At 46.8% G+C, this 17,970-nt stretch overlaps 1 protein-coding gene across 3 annotated transcripts; it reads left to right on the top strand.

Annotated features, from left to right (window-relative positions):
* Positions 1-502: 502 nt before the first annotated feature.
* eif5b (eukaryotic translation initiation factor 5B) lies at positions 503-17,566 on the top strand. 3 transcript variants are annotated; one of them, XR_001572881.3, is made up of 28 exons: positions 503-622; positions 3,239-3,355; positions 3,510-3,567; positions 3,640-3,792; positions 5,545-6,049; positions 6,117-6,250; positions 6,326-6,403; positions 6,474-6,624; positions 6,707-6,799; positions 7,061-7,147; positions 7,218-7,277; positions 7,371-7,394; positions 11,643-11,932; positions 12,014-12,121; positions 12,204-12,314; positions 12,380-12,447; positions 12,537-12,678; positions 12,744-12,875; positions 12,948-13,130; positions 13,200-13,361; positions 13,541-13,672; positions 13,755-13,886; positions 14,020-14,096; positions 14,171-14,335; positions 15,586-15,724; positions 16,753-16,914; positions 16,986-17,175; positions 17,319-17,566. XR_001572881.3 is itself a non-coding variant. In XM_015957963.3 (27 exons), the coding sequence occupies exons 1-27, from the start codon at positions 588-590 to the stop codon at positions 17,091-17,093; spliced, it is 3,606 nt and encodes a 1,201-aa protein (XP_015813449.1). In that variant the 5' UTR covers positions 503-587; the 3' UTR covers positions 17,094-17,282. The 3 variants fall into 3 exon arrangements, 2 of the variants coding, with proteins under 2 accessions (XP_015813449.1, XP_015813450.1); XM_015957963.3 differs by lacking the exon at positions 17,319-17,566 and having other exon boundaries at positions 16,986-17,282; XM_015957964.3 differs by lacking the exons at positions 7,371-7,394; positions 17,319-17,566 and having other exon boundaries at positions 16,986-17,282.
* The last annotated feature ends 404 nt before the right edge of the window (positions 17,567-17,970 follow it).

Raw genomic sequence — 17,970 nt, 5'->3', positions numbered from 1 at the left:
GTCTAGGCCATTAAAATCTTGATTTACAGCAATAGCTTTAATGCAATATTTATACTAATTATTTGTTTTCTTCCAATGCGACAGACCTTTGCAGTAAAAAAAGTAGTTATTTTCACATGTTTTTGCAACGGGACTACTTTTACTCATTTTTCAATCATCAGGTTTATCTCACTCCTCGTCAGACACGTTTTGTTTGTACCTCGTTATTCGGTTTTTAAAAGCTAAACTGGACAGGTTGAAGTACGCATGCGCAAAATCCCTAACCCGTGCGTAGAGAAGTTAGATGTAAAGATGTTTCACTCCAACATTTTCTTCAGAAATCGTTTTTCGTTTTAGTTTAAACAAGAGTTCTTGAACAAAAACGTAAGTTTTGTCTTAGGTTAGTATGACTAAGACAATAAAGAGTGGCAATAATATATTTGGCGTCGCAGAAAAACTGACGAAGTAATGTACTGTGATATCACACGCAGTTACTGGTAGTTAACCATCCTTATTGATTTGCTAATAGACGATCTTTGACCAATGTGAGCCGTCGTGTCGTGTGCGGCTATTAGCAGGGAGCGAAGTTCCAGAGACGCAGCGGCAAAATGGGGAAGAAACAGAAGAAATCCGCAGAGGACAGGTAGGAAGACAGTGAGCTTCCGCGGAGAAACACATGTCCACGTTGGAAACCGAGTGGTTTAAGCCTCTCCACCCAATCAAAACCCCCCAAACTGGCGTTAATCGCTTCTTGCCCCGTTAGCTTAGCTGCTAGGTTTGCTAGCAGATGCTAACCACGAGTCATTGTACGCATGTGAGCTCAGGTGCAGCTGTAAACAGTCAGAGATGATCAGAGTTAAGTTTTACATGGAGCAATAAGGCTAAAATGGGCTCAAGCAAACCGAACCGAGTCTATGTTGGGTTCTTGCTCACTGAGACGAGTTTTCTGGATAATGTATCAGTAACAGCGCAGCTAGCCTCTAGCTCGTACTGAACCTGCTGTTTGGTCAGTCTGACACGAGTTATCACTTTAATCTATTTGTTTACTTACGGTAAACTCAGGTAGTTTTATGTGTATTACCTGCACGAGCCACGGTGTTGGCAGCTAACCCGATAATCACTGATGTAACACTCAACACACACCTGAGGGGCTGCAGGTGTTCTACCAGAGTCGGCTTTATAAAACTCATCAGCAGGTTTTCTTTCATTAACACCAGAAGCAAATGTGATACGATCAGATCTTCTGAATGAAAGCAGCTGTTGGTGTGGATCTTTCTGGTTCTGACACGTGTTGTTTACCTGTTGTAAGTCAGCGTGTCCAGTGTGAACTTGTCTCATGGTGTTGAGCAGCCTCTGTATCTGGCTTGTTTTCTCTGTCTACAGCCATGTTTACATCTTTAAGCTTTATTAGCTACAGATCCTGTTCTCACTCTGTTCCTGAACAAAATCAGGACCATCAGCGCCTCACCTTGTCTCAGACATCAGTTTACCCAGGCAGAAGTCCTTCAGAAGATAACCTACCCACACGGCTACAGAGAGGACTGAACATCAGTTCAGATCAATAAATCTACAACAGTTGATTGTAGTTTGAAGTGTTTTGGTAGTAATCTCGGTTGGACAGTGTGTAAGTGTTACAGATGGGAACTGAAGTCGCTTCTGGAGTTATTCACAAGAGCACAACTCAGGTCTTGTGAATAACTTATCTCGCTGAGTCAGAGGTGAAGTGAATGCCTGCTGGACTGATCCAGTGTTTGTGAATGGAACGATGGAGCAGCCATTAGAAGACGACATTGTTGCACCTTCAGAATCGGATCCATTTACCCGTTAGACGAAACGTCTGCATCCTCTTAAAAAGCTGTGCGCTTGAATAAATGTAGCGGTGCTTGAAGAGGAGATCAGCTGTAGACTCGTGTTTGGGGGCATCTCAGTTTCTCATTAGGGACTCCAGAAGAGCTTTAGTTTAAAAATAACCGAATCAAACTATCAAAATTTCTCTGAAGAAAAACAAATATCTTAACCTGTGTTTTAATTCGTATAACACAGAAAATTCTCCCCACTGCTTTTATGAAAGAGCATCACCTACACCTGCTGTTTGCTAGTTTGAACCTTTTGCACTAGGGCTCACTTCAGGTTTGATAAAAGTGTGTTTTCCCAGCAATATCGTTTAACACACACGGGCTGCCTCTGATTTGACTGAATCACGTATTTTGGGAAATAGTTGCTAAATAAAGTTTGAGCAACTTGTTTTTTTCGATAAATTCCACAACTTGTGATTGAAAACAGTAATCTCATTAAAAAACACCGGAGACTGCTGCTGGTTAGGTTTCATGTCCCAAACTGAGTCTGACCCGGAGCTTAGAATTGTTTCAATTGAGACCAGACTCGTTTCAGTTGTTTGAAACTTGACCTGGACGTGAAGGAAATGACCCGTAGACTTGTGTTTAGTCACAGTGTAGTCTTATTTAAACATTAATGTTACGTTGATTAATAAATATAAACGTGACAGGGGTGCGGGTTACTGGCCGTGTACCTTCCTAGATGTTTGATTTCAGAATAAAAGCATCTGGACTCTGGGTTTCCTTCATTTTGAAGGTTTTGTTATCAATGTCTCTCTGTGACCATGTGGATATCATCTGGAAACGAGGTTGTTTCCTCCATTTCTCTACTGGTCACTAGTTTTAATGAGAAATTGTCCAAAGACTTGCTGCTGATCCAAGTAAACCCAACGAGTGTGCCATCTCTCAGCACCAAGTCACTCTGGCAATAACATCTTGTTTCTTTTTAAAGAACCGAAATGTTCTAGTTGACCAGAAATCGATGCAAATGGAAATAGATTCTGTTAGTTCTAGTCTTGTGTCGACAGGTCAGAGTGGATGTGTCTCAGGTGTTGAGGAGAAGCTCTAAAATGCTGTGACGAGTGTTTTTGTGTTAAATTGGCTCAAAACCCATTAAATCACGAGTCCGTTTTATATTTTATCAGTTAGTTTAGCATCATCCTGTCTTGCTTCTGCAGCATTAGTGACTTTTTGTGTCTAAGCTGAAAGAAACGCTGTTGTAGAGGGAGAAAACCCGCTTCAGCAGCTCTCAGATCAGTTTCTGCTCTCTGAGCTTCATCATGGGAAACAAAAGGAAGTGAAGCGTCAGCAGCGGCTCGTCGGTTTGTGTTTTTCTGACACAGAGTCAACCTCCGTGCTCTCCACTGAATGGACAATCATGTGACCAAGCCTCTGTTCATCGATCCCTGTTGGTTTATGTTCAGTGCCAAAGATGAAGACGTCGACATCGACGCCCTGGCTGCAGAGATCGAAGGAGCTGGAGCCTCCAAGGAGCAGAAAGGGAAGAAGAAGAAGAAAGCAAACAAGAAGGAGGACTTTGAGTACGACACCGTCATTTCCTTCTAGTCCTCAGTTTGTGTAGACATGGTGTGAACAGTGTGTGTGTGTGTGTGTGTGTGTGTGTGTGTGTGTGTGTGTGTGTGTGTGTGTGCGTGTGCGTGTGTGTGTGTGTGTGTGCGTGTGTGTCTTCTACAGTGAGGAGGACATCCAGAAGGAGCTAGAGGAGCTTTCTCTTGCGGCTCAGGGAGGACAGGTAAACACACCTGCAGGACGCTTTATTCACCTCATCAGGACGTTTCCAACAGTCTCTTCATTTCTCCTGCAGAAAACAGAAACCATAGAAGAAGTTGAGCCTCCCAGACCAGAGAAGAAGAAGACCAGGAAGGGGAAAAAGGGTGGAGCCAGTCCTGAGGATGAGGAGGGTGATGAAGGCCATGCTGATGGACAGAAGAACGGAGAGCAGAAGGACAAGAAGGCGGTGAGATGATCTACCTGTCTTCTGATCTGTTCAAATGTTTTTCTTCGTCTTCGTCTTCCTCCGCTTATCCGGGTCCGGGTCGCGGGGGCAGCATCCCAATTAGGGAGCTCCAGACCGTCCTCTCCCCGGCCTTGTCCACCAGCTCCTCCGGCAGGACCCCAAGGCGTTCCCGGACCAGATTGGAGATGTAACCTCTCCAACGTGTCCTGGGTCGACCCGGGGGCCTCCTGCCGGCAGGACATGCCCGAAACACCTCCCTGGGGAGGCGTCCAGGAGGCATCCTGACCAGATGCCCAAACCACCTCAACTGGCTCCTTTCGATCCGGAGGAGCAGCGGTTCTACTCCGAGTCCCTCCCGAATGTCCGAGCTCCTCACCCTATCTCTAAGGCTGAGCCTACGGAGGAAACTCATTTCGGCCGCTTGTATCACAAATGTTTTTCTCCTTCAGAATAAAAGGTTTATTTACAACTAGGGATGGGTACCTTTGACATTGATCCGGTACTAATTCCCGGTACCTAGGAATCGATACCGGTACTTAACGGTACCAATTTTCGATACTTTTGAGTGTTTAATATTTAAATACACTTTTATAATTAAATATATATTTTTCTCAATATATAACAATGTTTGATAAATATCACGATAAATAACATTCAGCTGTTTGTATTTTAACATCGTCCTTGTAGTTTTATAAGCTGATAATTAAACTGAAGCAAACATCTTTACTGTGAACTAAATTTACTGTGTATCTTCATTCCTTTGGCCGTCTTTTTTCATTTGATTTTTCCTACTGGGAAGTTAGAATTTCCGAGGAGAAAGCGAACGCACCATTAGCTGATAATGATGGCAATGGAAGCTAACATATCAAGCTAACGTTATCTTAAACAGTTTATTTAACTGCTGGAGCAGAATAAAACGATGATGCCTCACACTCAGATCGTTGTCGCTGGTTTCATCTTCACCCAATCACCCGTCGCATTTAGTAAAGTGAAGCCAAACTTGAGAGCGCGTTCATGTTCATCTAGTCGGAAATTCGGAGTTCCGAGGAGAAAGCGAACGCACCATTAGCGAAACGGAAGCTAACATATCAAGCTAACGTTATCTTAAACATTTTATTTACCTACCGGAGCAGATTTAGATGAGGATGTCTCACTTAGATCGTTGTCGCTGGTTTCTTCATCACCCAATCACCCGTCGCATTTAGTGAAGTGGACCCAAGCTTTAGCGTGCGTTCTTTCTACCACGCTGCTCTGTTTACAACTCGCTCGCAGCGAGCGACGACATAACGCTCTTGCGCATGCGCAGCTGTCTAGGCAAGTTCTCGTTATGAAGGACGGGTACCGAAACGAGGCACCGTTTGAAATGACGTGAATCGGTGCTCGGTCGGTACTTTGGAATTCGGTCGGTACCTTAAAAAGTACCGAATTCGGTACTCATCCCTATTTACAACATAAATGATTTATTTTGTTCCTGAACTTTTTTGAAGGGTGGTAAGTGGTCCAGAATGGTGTTACTACAAATGACCTGTTTGTCAGAGAAGTCCTTAAGCATGTCCCCGTCTCCTCCAGATGTCTTCAAAATGTCCCCACCTGTATGCTTGTCCTTGCTATGCTAGTGTCTTCTTTTTAAAAGTAATGAGTAAAGAATCTGACCAAATTCTGGGTTACTAAGAACCGTTCAGACCAGACCGAGGTCTATTGTTGTTGTTGTTGTTGTTTTAGTCTGATTAGTGTTTTTCTCTGCTCCTTCAGGCACCTCCTGCTCCTCCCTCTGACTCCGATGATGACAGCTCCTCGCGCTCTCGCGTCAAGACAAAAGGAGCAAAAAAAGGGGGCAAGAAGCTGTCCGTGTCTGACGAAGAGGAGGACAGAGATGATGATGGAGGGAAGAAAGGAGGTGGGGGAGAGGGGAAGGAGGATGACTCTGAAGATGACCAGGAGTTTACCTCCAGGAGGGACAAGAAGAAGAAGAACAAAGGGAAGGGTGAGAAGGCTGAGAACGAGGCAGACGAGGAGCTGGAGGATGAGGCGGGAGGCTTCAAGATGAAGACGGCGGCGCAGAAGAAGGCGGAGAAGAAGGAGAGGGATAGGAAGAAGAAGGAGGAGGAGAGAATGAAGCAGAAGAAGCTGAAGGAGAAGGAGGCTGCTGGGGAGGTTAAAAAAGAGCCAGAGAAAAAGATTGAAGCCACGCCCCCTCAGGCAGAGCTACCTGCAGCGGTGACAGAGGAACAGGAAGGGGCGGAGCTAGCAGCAGAAGGTACGGCATCATCGGCTGATTTATATTTTTACAAAAAACCAGTTGTTTATCTGTTGTTGTTCTGCAGAGGAACTGGAGGGTGACAAAAAGAAAAAAGATAAGAAGAAGAAGAAGGATGACAAGAAGGAGGAGAAGAAGACCAAGGGTCCCAGTAAGGCCACGGTGAAGGCCATGCAGGAGGCTCTGGCCAAGATGAAGGAGGTGGGGAACTCTAGGAAACGTAGTCCTGGTGCTGCTGCAGTAGTCCCGTTTCTCTAAGGATGGCTGACTTTACAGGATGAGGAGCGAGCCAGGAAGGAGGAAGAGGAGCGGCTGAAGAGGCTGGAGGAGCTGGAAAAGCAGAGGCAGGAGCAGGTAAAGTCCCGCCTCCTCCTCCGTTGTCTGCTGATGATGGCATGGCTGACGTAGGAGGTGTCTGTTTTAGGAGCGTCTGGAGCAGGAGCGTAAGGAGAAGAAAAAGCAGAAGGAGAAGGAGAGGAAAGAGCGGCTGAAGAAGGAGGGGAAGCTGCTGACAAAGACTCAGAGGGAGGCTCGAGCTCGTGCTGAAGCAACGCTGAAGCTGCTGCAGGCTCAGGGTCAGTGGGCGGGGCTTAGCTGGCTGGTGGGCGGGGCCTTTTTATTTGCACTGGTGTAAACTTGTTAAGTTGGTACGTTCAGGAGTGGAAGTGCCATCCAAAGACATGATGCCAAAGAAGAAACCGGTTTATGGAGACAAGAGGAAGAAGAAGCTCAACGCCCAGACTCCTGAAGGTACTCCTCTTCCTCCTCCCCTCCTCCTGCGGAGGCTGAAAACCTGGAACATGCTTCACCATCATAGGAGAAGGTTTCCTACGGTTTATAATTATATCTGCTGATGGTTTTCTACAAAGCAGGGACAAAGTAAGCTAAACTATAGAAAACAATGACATTTTGAAATGTCTTTCTAACACACACTCACACACACACACACACACACACACACTAACCTCATCATCATCATAACACATTCTAATGTATTGCTTATTTCTGCAGAAGCATTAGAGGTGACCTCCCCAACCTCGGACACTCCAGAGCCTGTTGTCATGGAGACGGAGGCTGAGACACCGGCTGCGGAGCCAGGTGAGGGAGGGTTAGAACAGGGAGGGAGGAGGAGGGGGAGGTGAAGGTGTTTAACACTGTGTGTGTGCAGAGGTGAAGCCGGACGCAGCTGTAGACGACTGGGAGGCCATGGCAAGCGACGAGGAGAAAGGTGAGGTCATTCCAGCTGCCGTGGCTCTACTGATTGTTTACATGTAACGTTTACAGTAAATAATGGTGTTCTTCATCCTGTTCATGAACACAGAGAGGATGAGGAGGCGTAGAGCAGGTACTGGTGCCTCACCTCCTTTTGATTTCCCACTAAACGCCTGATCTTAGCTCAGTGTAACGCTTTGCAGCAGCAGGTGGTTTGACTCCTACCAACTAGCGCGTGTGTGTGTGTGTGTGTGTGTTGATGTTTAAATGGATTAGGCCGTGTAACCCTCTGTGTAGATGCATATTCATGCCATGTTTTTGCATGTTTCTGGAATCTCTCAACCCTCTGGGCTGAGTTTATTAAGGCTCAGGACGTCCATGCCGACCATGTGTAACCCCCCACCTCACAAACACTCTGACTTCAGGTTTAGATCCATGTTCAGGCCTGAAGCGCCGGTATCCAGCACGTTTTAGTGGTTTCCCTGGTCAAACACACTAGACTCAGTGGTTGAGTCAGCTGTGCAGCAGTTCACCAGGCTCTGCAGAAGCCTGTTCGTTACCTGCTGAATGAAATCAGGTGTGCTGAAGCAGAGTTAAAACCAAAACGTGCTGGATGCCAGCCCTCCACGCCCGGAATGAAATAGCCCTGATCGATGGTAGGAGCTGAGGAAGGCTGCAACAAACAACTATTTGGATCATCGATGGGGTCTCGACTCGATTAATCGGGAAAATTTAAAAGCTGCTAGGGAAAACTTTTTTCTGTCCTTCCTTCACTTTAACAACAGAACATGATTAATTAACAGTTCAAAAGCGTGCAAAACAACATGCGATCACCTAAATATGTCCATCATTAAACTATGATCAGTAAAATTTATTGTATTTCATTAACATGTTCAGAAGGAAGCTACTGGAAATGCTAATAACATTTCATTTCTACCACAAAAAATGTAATGGTGACATATCTACTATGTATAGGTTTGTAATAATCTAGTGGAAATTATGTTCACAGATAGACGCGTTTGTGAAGTACATGCTACAGTGGCCTGCCTCAAGTGGAGGAGTTTAAGTATTTCGGGGTCTTGTTCACGAGTGAGGGTAGGAGGGATCGGGAGATCAACAGGCGGATTGGTTCGGCGTCTGCAGTGATGCGGACGCTGAGCCGATCTGTCGTGGTGAAGAGGGAGCTGAGCCAGAAAGCCAGGCTCTCGATTTACCGGTCGATCTACGTCCCAATCCTCACCTATGGTCATGAGCTTTGGGTAATGACCGAAAGAACGAGATCGCGGATAAAAGCAGCCGAAATGAGTTTCCTCCGTAGGGTGGCCGGGCTCAGCCTTAGGGATAGGGTGAGGAGCTCGGACATTCGGGAGGGACTCGGAGTAGAACCGCTGCTCCTCTGGATCGAAAGGAGTCAGCTGAGGTGGTTTGGGCATCTGGTCAGGATGCCTCATGGACGCCTCCCTGGGGAGGTGTTTCGGGCATGTCCTGCCAGCAGGAGGCCCCCGGGTCGACCCAGGACACGTTGGAGAGGTTACATCTCCAATCTGGTCGGAACGCCTTGGGGTCCTGCCGGAGGAACTGGTGGAGGTGACCGGGGAGAAGGTCTGGAGCTCCCTAGTTGGGATGCTGCCCCCGCGACCTGGACCCGGATAAGCGGAGGAAGACGACAACGACAAGTGGCCTGCCATAATCCTGCAGCGGTGTTTAGCCCAGCAAACTCAAAGCTGACAGCGATTCTCGTTCTGATCTGCCTCGGTCTGCTCTGCTGCCGCATACAGATGAGCGTAACGTTGACTGTCACATACAGGCTGCACGACACAAAAAAAGTTGCACAACACGACGAATTGATGTCGTTGCCAACGCGTTTCTTAATCGATTTTATCGATTCGTTGTTGCAGCCCAGGAGCTGAGAGTCACTCGTAGCGACCACCAGGGGTCCCACGTGGACCAACCACAGAGTTCAGAGTTAAACACACACTTCCTGACTCCCATCATTTTCCATCATTTTACATTAGATGGTCTTGCACATAAACTCCTGTCTGAATCATGGCGAGGAGAGAAGGACCTTGATTGAACTAATGAACTTTATTTAAGCACGTTTGTTGCTAACAGCCAGGCCTTTAACTGTGACTTTGTGACCTTTTACGTTTAAAGCCTGAGCATCTGTAGGGCCAGTCGGACCTTAACTTAGTGTTTGCTCTGTGTGGCTTTTATTTGTGTTAACGTTTACTTGTTTACCCTTTGACATCACGATTAATCAGTTATTGGTAAACATTTTAATTTCTTTATCTTACCGAAGCAACCAGCTAATAAATAAGAAATCTTCTAAATAACATAAGTAGAATTTTCTTTCGATTCTATTAGTTAAAATTGTATTGCTCTAAAAAAATTAGTCAGTTCTTTATTGTAGACATCGTCTTTTATTGTGGTTTTGTTTTGGAGGGCAAGAGGAAGTCTGAGCATGTGACACTGATCCTGGCAGCTTTACACGGGCTTCCTGTCGCCTCTAGGGTAGAGATTTCTCAGTGGCAGGACCAAAGCTATGGAAGGAGCTTCCTCTGTTGGTCAGGGCTTCTTCTGTGGTGGTTTTTAAAACAAAGCTGAAGAGCTACTTTAATAATCTGTGTGTTCACTTTCATCTGATCTTATTGTTTTACTTCACTTTTTGTGTTGTTGTGCTTTTTAATCACTTTTATTGTGTCTACATCACCTTCATGCCTGTAAGGTGCTGTGTAAATAAAGGTGGAGAGACAAAATCACAAGTTGTGCTCGCTGCAGAACCACAAAGGCGGAGCTGCACCAGAGTCAGCCCCGCCCATTCCAGAATCAGCCCCGCCCATTCCATCAGAGTCAGTCCAATTCCTTCCAGTTGTTAGACTTGATAGCATTCTGGAACCAAAGAGGGTGTTATAGCTAACATCATCTAAAATGCAAGATTAGGACGGAGTTGAGAAGTTAATTAAACAGTTTTTGTAAAGCTTTCATATAATTAAAAATCTAACTTTTGGAACTTTTTACCATGTTATATTGTCATTTCCTCATAAGAAACACACCAAAGCCATTTTTGGCCTCATTCATGCATTTCCCTCCCATCTCAGCTTCAATTTGGTCTCCTCCCCCGATGCGGGTCTGGTCTTGGTTCTCAAATCTGGATATTCTGTGAATTTTCTGACAAATTATCTCTCAAATGACTTCTACTGAGACACCGCCGAAAAATCATACATCCCATCTACAAAAACACACTAGATGGCACAATTACATGTGACGCCATGTGCTTTTTATCAGATGTAGTGGTGAAGTGGTTATGGAGTCAGATTGACATGCAGTTTTGTGCAGGTTCGCCTCCCAGTAGCGGCAATATAAAGGTAGTTTATAACCCTTTTTCTACTTTTCTAGCTGCACCTGCCAGTACTATGTTTACAACAGTTTATTGGTGTACTGTTTAAAATATAATGACTAGTGTGTTTTTTTTATTTGTTTATTTAGCCAGTGTGAGTCCATTTGTGAGCAGAGTTTCAACTAAAATGCTGTTTAGAGACATGAATATTTTGCAGAAAATAAACATTACAACTAAAATATAAACAAATTAAATGTTTCAGCTGGCTAAATAGATAGCTGACGACCCCACCGAGAGTCGAACCAGCATCAGCTGAGGGAAAGCTAAACTAAAGACTGGTGATCTTGCCACTGCCCTACCAGAAAGCACACAATAGTTATAAATGCTGTTGCATCTCGGTTTTGTTGGAACGGCTGTGGGCAGATATTTGCTAAAAGAAACCTTTTCGTTTCGGGATATATTCAGGCTTTGTCATGTAGCAAGTTATATTTATCTTGTTTAATTGGAGCATAGAACGTGGCATTAACATTTGTAAAGTAGAAACAGCCGTAATTCATGTGGGTCAGGTTAGTTTGCGATGAAGTAGAAAAACAGAAGCAGTCAGTGGGCTAGGCTGAGTTTGCGTGAATGGGCGGGGCTGACTCTGGTGCAGCTCCGCCTTTGTAGTTCTGCAGCGAGCACTCTCTCGCAAAATTATGACTTTCCAGGCAGCAATTTGTGATTTTGATTATTTTCTTCAAATGTTCACAATGTGCTGTAACAATTACAAACCTGACAGAAATGACATCATACCATCAGAACATAACGTGTCAGCTCAAGCCCCTCCCCCAGCGCTGGCTGCTACCACCTTAACACGACTAAAACCCGGATGTGTGAGTTAGTTGACGTAACAGATCCCGGGTCAGTCAGGGGAGCTGCAGACAAACGTAACTTTGATGATCACATGATCACGCTGCAAATCAGCCTCCACCCTGACAGGAAACGCCTGTGAGTTCTGAGGTCAGATGGCGAAAGTCACATATTTGTTTATTTTCTCTTTGTCAGAGTTGAAGAAAGTTCACATTGAAGTTAAAGAGGAGGCGACTGCTCCTTCTCAACCTGCAGCCAGCGATGAGGAGGAGGACAGAGATGAAGAGGACGACGACGAGGAGGACGACGATGAGGATGAAGACGAAGAGGAGGAGGAAAGTGAGGAAGATGGTGGCGTGGAGAAGCCTCCTGCAGGTCACGGTAAAAGGAGAGCGCCAAGCGAAGATGAGAGCAGCGACAGTGACGAGGACGATGGGAGGACGAAGGAGGAGCTTCTGTATGACCGAGCCAAGAGGAGGATCGAGGTGAGTCACGGAACCACGGGAGTAGTGAGACCTCCCCCGACTGGCCCATCGCTGACCAGCCACCTGTTTGTGTTTCTATAGAAACGCAGAGTGGAGAACATAAAGAACACTAACTTTGATCAGCTCCGAGCGCCGGTGGTGTGTGTGCTCGGACACGTCGACACAGGAAAGACCAAGATCCTGGACAAGGTACACTACTGGTTACCCACTGGGTACCGCCATGTTGGCAGACGATCTTGGTTGGCGTCTCTCACTGACCGCTGTCGTTTAGCTCCGTCACACCCACGTTCAGGACGGTGAGGCCGGAGGAATCACTCAGCAGATCGGAGCCACAAACGTCCCGAAGGAGACGATTGAGGAGCAGACCAAGATGGTTAAAAACGTACGACGTCTCACTCCAGCTCATCCACTTTGTGTCTTTGGTTTGCTGACGATCCGTTTTTGTAGTTTGACAGAGAAAACATCAAGATCCCCGGAATGCTGATCATCGACACACCTGGACACGAGTCCTTCAGGTGGAGCCTGTCTGTCCTCTCTGAGCCGTCCGTCTTCGTGGACACATCTGTCCTCTCTGACCTGTCTCCTTGTCCTCGTGTCTCTGCAGTAACCTGAGGAACAGAGGCAGCTCTCTGTGTGACATCGCCATTTTAGTGGTGGACATCATGCACGGCCTCGAGCCTCAGACCATCGAGTCCATCAACCTGCTGAAGGAGAAGAAGTGTCCCTTCATCGTTGCCCTCAACAAGGTCGTGTCCCACCCCCCCACCCTTCCTACTACCCCCCGACCTCTGACTGTCTCGTGCTCCTTCAGGTCGACCGTCTCTACGACTGGAAGAAGAGTCCAGACACGGATGTGGTGGCCACGCTGAAGAAGCAGAAGAAGAACACTAAGGATGAGTTTGATGAGCGCACCAAGGCCATCATTGTGGAGTTTGCCCAGCAGGTGTGGATCATGACATCCTCATTGATCAGCCAATCACGGCTCTGGTTTTAATTTAGTTCCTGTTGTTTCCAGAGTCTTAACGCCGCCCTGTTCTATGAGAACAAAGACCCCAGAACGTTTGTGTCATTGGTTCCCACCTCGGCCCACAGCGGGGACGGGATGGGGAACCTGATCGCCTTGCTGGTGGAGCTGACGCAGACCATGCTGGCCCGACGGTTAGCACACTGCGATGAGCTGCGGGCTCAGGTCATGGAGGTGAGTGTGGACCTTCTGAGGTGTCTTCTGTTGAAGACAGTCCCAGCTGAGCGTGGTCTTTGTCCTCAGGTCAAAGCTCTTCCTGGTATGGGAACCACGATAGATGTCATCCTGATCAACGGGTGTCTGAGGGAAGGGGAGACCATCGTCGTCCCTGGGGTGGAAGGACCAATCGTCACACAGATAAGAGGCTTGCTGCTGCCGCCGCCTCTGAAGGAGCTCAGAGTCAAAGTAAATACCTTCAAAATAAAAGCACCAAGCTTACTTTGTGGCGGTGGTTCAAGAGTTAAAAGTTCGCCTTATAACCGATGGGTTGCTGGTTCGGATCCTCGGCCTGTTTGTCTCAGTGGGTCTCTCTGAAGAGTTCAGGTTAGTTGTGGTTTTAAGCTGTGGTCTGGTTTTGTCTCCAGAACCAGTACGAGAAGCACAAAGAGGTGTCCACAGCTCAGGGAGTCAAGATTCTGGGTAAAGACTTGGAGAAGACCTTAGCAGGGCTCCCCCTGCTGGTGGCCCACAGAGAGGACGAGGTCCCCGTGCTCAGGGTATCGTATCCTCCCCCTCTGACACGTTTCAGGACATCATCATGTCTGCTGCTCCAGTAACATTGGCTCTACTGGTTCTCAGGATGAACTGGAGAGGGAGCTCAAACAGACCCTGAGCTCCATCAAACTGGAGGAGAAAGGAGTTTACGTCCAGGCGTCCACTCTGGGGTCCCTGGAGGCTCTGCTGGAATTCCTCCGAACATCTAAAGTCCCGGTGAGTTGCTCCCTCTTTTTCTCTGGTCTTTAGAGGTTCTGCTCCAACCTCAGTGGTCTTGGTACCACTCAATAAGGTCGCTCTCAGAACCTTGGAGAACTCAGGTGTGTGTGTGTGTGTGTGTGTTCCACAGTACGCTGGCATCAACATCGGCCCGGTCCATAAGAAGGATGTGATGAAGGCCTCCACCATGTTGGAGCACGACCCACAGTACGTGACCTGCTGAAAGTCTCAAGGGTCTGTAGAACCTCACGTCGGGTTCTGGTAACGTGTTCTGTCTGCAGGTACGCAGTGATCTTGGCGTTCGATGTGAAGGTTGAGAGGGAGAGTCAGGAAATGGCCGACAGTCTAGGGGTTCGGATCTTCTCTGCTGAGATCATCTACCACCTGTTCGATGCCTTCACCAAATACCGAGAGGACTACAAGAAGTCCAAACAGGAGGAGTTCAAGTAGGACAAGTTCTAGTTTTAGACTGGAGACTAGGAACATCTAGTTCCTCAGCTGATTGAGTCTTTCAGGACCAACCTGCACCTTCCAGACCAGAAGGATGTCCTCCATTTAAACATGATTTTAGTGATTTCCTGTTTTTGATCTTAGATTTTTTCTGTTTAGACAACCCTGGTCCATGAAGGCCACTATCCAACATGTTCACGTTGTTTCTGTGATTCAACACATCTGATTGAATAGTTGAATCACCTCTGCTGGTCGTCTAGCTCTGGAGATTAACTCCTTAACTGCCAATGACGACTAAAGTCGTCATTTGCATTTTTTTACTGTGTGGGCGTCCGAACGAGCCCCCGCACCGTGAGAACAAACATCCCAGCTCTAAAGCCGATCTTCATCCGCATGCGTCACACGTCACGTGATCAGGAAGCAGAAAATCCATGTGTTAGGAGATCGTTTTGGGCCGCTGCTGTAAAAAAAGTGAGGCGCAAACCGGAGAAGCGTCTGCCGATCACAATTCAACAACGGATTATGAAAGAACGGATAACGCTTGAAATGCGTAGATTCCTCCTGATGTAAGAGGCAAGTCTCCTCTTTGTTTTGGCGTTGACGTCATCCTAGCGCGCAACGTTCTGTGACTCTTAACTCATTCACTGCCAGCCGTTTGATCGCTAACGGCTTTCGCTGCCAGGGTTTCTCGCCGTTTTTACTGTTTTTTAAAGTCACAGAACGTTGCGTGCTAGCATGATGTCGATGCCAAAACAAAGAGGAGACTCACCTCTTGCATCAGGAAGAAGCCGCGTGTTTCGAGCGTTATCCGTTCTTTCATAATCCGTTGTCGAATTGTGATCGGCAGACGCTTTTCCGGTTCGCGCCTCACTTTTTTTACAGGAACGGCCCAAAACGATCTCCAAACACATGGATGTGTTGCTTCCTGATCATGTGATCTGTGACGTATGCGGATGAAGATCGGCTTCAGGGCTGAGATGTTTGTTCTCTTAGCGCGGGGGCTCGTTCCGATGCTCAAACAGTAAAAAAAATGCAAACGAAGACTTTAGTCGTCATTGGCAGTGAATGAGTTAAAAAACAGTAAAAACGGTGAGAAACGCTGGCAGCGAATGAGTTAAGATCAGGTGTGTTGGGGGCTTGTGAGGACCGTGGTTGGAATCCACTGATTTATCTGAAGGATCCGACCTGAGTTATGAACGCCGTCAGACTGAAGGAGGTTCTAAGTTTAAGTGTTCTGTTTCTGCAGACACATCGCCGTGTTCCCAGTGAAGCTGAAGGTTCTTCCTCAGTTCATCTTTAACTCCAGAGATCCCATCGTGATGGGGGTTTCAGTGGAGGCCGGCATCCTGAAACAGGGAACACCTCTCTGCGTTCCAAGCAAAGGGGTGAGTCTCTAAAGACCACGGTTGGGTTTTAAAACTTTTGCATGGGTTACGCCGGGGACACACTGGCAGCGGAAGCGCCGCGAAAATGTGACCGCCTTCATTCGGCGCCCTTGTTAAGCTATTCTATAGACCACATGGGCCGCCGAAGCGCCGCGAATCGCCTCGCGCCGTGCAGCGATCATTTCGGCGTCGGCTCTATTTTTTTCGCGAGCCGCGAGTGAATCGCGTCAATTCTGGCAGGAAGTCAAACCTAGACATAAGAGGCAGGCCGGTAAAGTTAACAAAATAAAGCATTTCAAAATAAAATCACGCAATCAAATGTGTTCGTAATCAGACACTGCAGAAAAACCACACGAACACACACACATACACACATCGAACTTGTTTGCGTGTGTGACCGCGTGAAGGGGGGTGTGGTTTTGGGTGTCTTTTCACGGAGCAAACAGGACAGAGGCAGAAAGTCTGAGGCAAGCAGTTAAGATGGATGACTTTAAATTAATTATGGAAGTTGAGAAACACAAGGAGCTGTACGCCCCCCGAAAAACATGTTTATTTACGTACCCATTTCTGAAGAAACTGCTAGGATACAGCTGCAGAATTGGAGCGGGTTCCAAGAGATTCAACTGGCAGAAACATAGGTTCACACACACACACACACACACACACACACACGCACGCACACACACACACACACACACACACGCACGCACGCACGCACACACACACACAAGGTGTGTCCACGTTCAAGGAAAATATTTATTTATAATATTATTTCACACACACACGTATGCGCGCGCGCGCACAAACACTCAAACGTAGAGGAAAAGAGCTGAGAAAAGGCAGAGAGGAAATGGAGGACACCAAGTGTTTAAAAGAAAAACTACAGCTGAGCCGATGCGCGCCTCGACTGGGGCGCGTCTGATCTGAACTGAGGAGCGGCGAGCAGCGGCCGAATTTCGTGAGCGATTCGCTTCTCGGCGCTTCCGCGGCCGGTGTGTCCCCGGCGTTAATCTGAGTTTGTGTTCCAGTTTGTGGAGATCGGCGTGGTCACCAGCATCGAGATCAATCACAAATCTGTCGACACTGCCAAGAAGGGTCAGGAGATCTGCATCAAGATCGAGCCCATCCCTGGAGAGTCGCCTAAGATGTACGGACGCCACTTTGAAGCCACCGACATGATCGTCAGCAAGGTGAGGACACGCCCCCCCTGGGGGAGGAGCCTGATTAGATATCGGTAACTAACATCACAATTTGGTTTCAGATCACCAGAGCATCCATCGACGCCCTGAAGAACTGGTTCAGAGACGAGATGCAGAAATCTGACTGGCAGCTGATTATGGAGCTTAAGAAGACCTTTGAGATCATCTGAAGGACCTGAGACACAAACACAATCCTCCTCTGGCAACGTAGGACCCAAACCGGACAAAAGCATCAGAAGGAAGTGTTTTTCTGTGAGAAACGAACCGCTCTCCACTGTTTTAAACAGTGATATTTTAGTCACATTTCACTCAGTATTCCAACGTGCCTGTTCTTCAGCATCAACATTTTGATTTCTCTTCTTGGTCTGATTTGTGACTGCTGCTTCGTGTCCTAGGCTCCGCCCCCTTGCCTGTCCTAACGAGAATGGTGAGCAGCTCGGAGGATCTAGTTCCCCTCAGAACCACAGAAAGGTCACAGACTTCACAAAGCTGACTTTGACTGCTGAGTGGCTCGGCGGCCATGTTGGAAGGCTGGGTGGGGCCTGAGGGGGCGGGGCTCATTAGTGACAGAAGATTTAAAAGTTTTTACTGCAACTGTTGATGTAATAAATTCCCATGATTCTAATAAAACTTGCAGATGAGAGTTTTCAGTTTACGGATTTAAACTTCCACTGTGTGTAAATACAAATAAATAAAATAAAACAAAATTATTTTTCTCTTGAACTTTAACTTGTGATTTTGGAAAAAAAAATTTGAATTTGAATTCACTGAAAGCAAATTCTCTGATCATCTGTAAACAACTTGTAGGTTTTCTGTGAATAGTCAGTTTAGTTCCACTTGTTTGGACTTTGTCCTCATGGATGCAGCCGTTTAGTACTACATTTTATTTCACTCATATTAAGTGCAAGGTGTATATAATGTGTTTGCAAATCCTACCTTACAAGTTTTTAGCTCAGCTTTGGTACGAATAGCTCAAAGTTGAGTAATGGTGTAGGTAGTAGGTGAACCTTGTTTGTGCGTTAAATAAAAGGCATGGAGCTTGTTTCT

Source organism: Nothobranchius furzeri, chromosome 3 (genome assembly GCF_043380555.1).
Source record: "Nothobranchius furzeri strain GRZ-AD chromosome 3, NfurGRZ-RIMD1, whole genome shotgun sequence".
Taxonomy (NCBI): Eukaryota; Metazoa; Chordata; class Actinopteri; order Cyprinodontiformes; family Nothobranchiidae; genus Nothobranchius; species Nothobranchius furzeri.
Note: the sequence above shows the minus strand (reverse complement) of the source record. Positions and strands in the feature narration are given on the sequence as shown.

Excerpts from the sequence above, each read along its gene's own strand:
- eif5b (XM_015957963.3), top strand. The coding sequence starts at position 588 with ATGGGGAAGAAACAGAAGAAATCCGCAGAGGACAG. Across the intron at positions 3,568-3,639 it reads TTGCGGCTCAGGGAGGACAG|AAAACAGAAACCATAGAAGA; the intron begins GTAAACACACCT and ends TTTCTCCTGCAG. Across the intron at positions 12,448-12,536 it reads CCTGGACACGAGTCCTTCAG|TAACCTGAGGAACAGAGGCA; the intron begins GTGGAGCCTGTC and ends GTGTCTCTGCAG.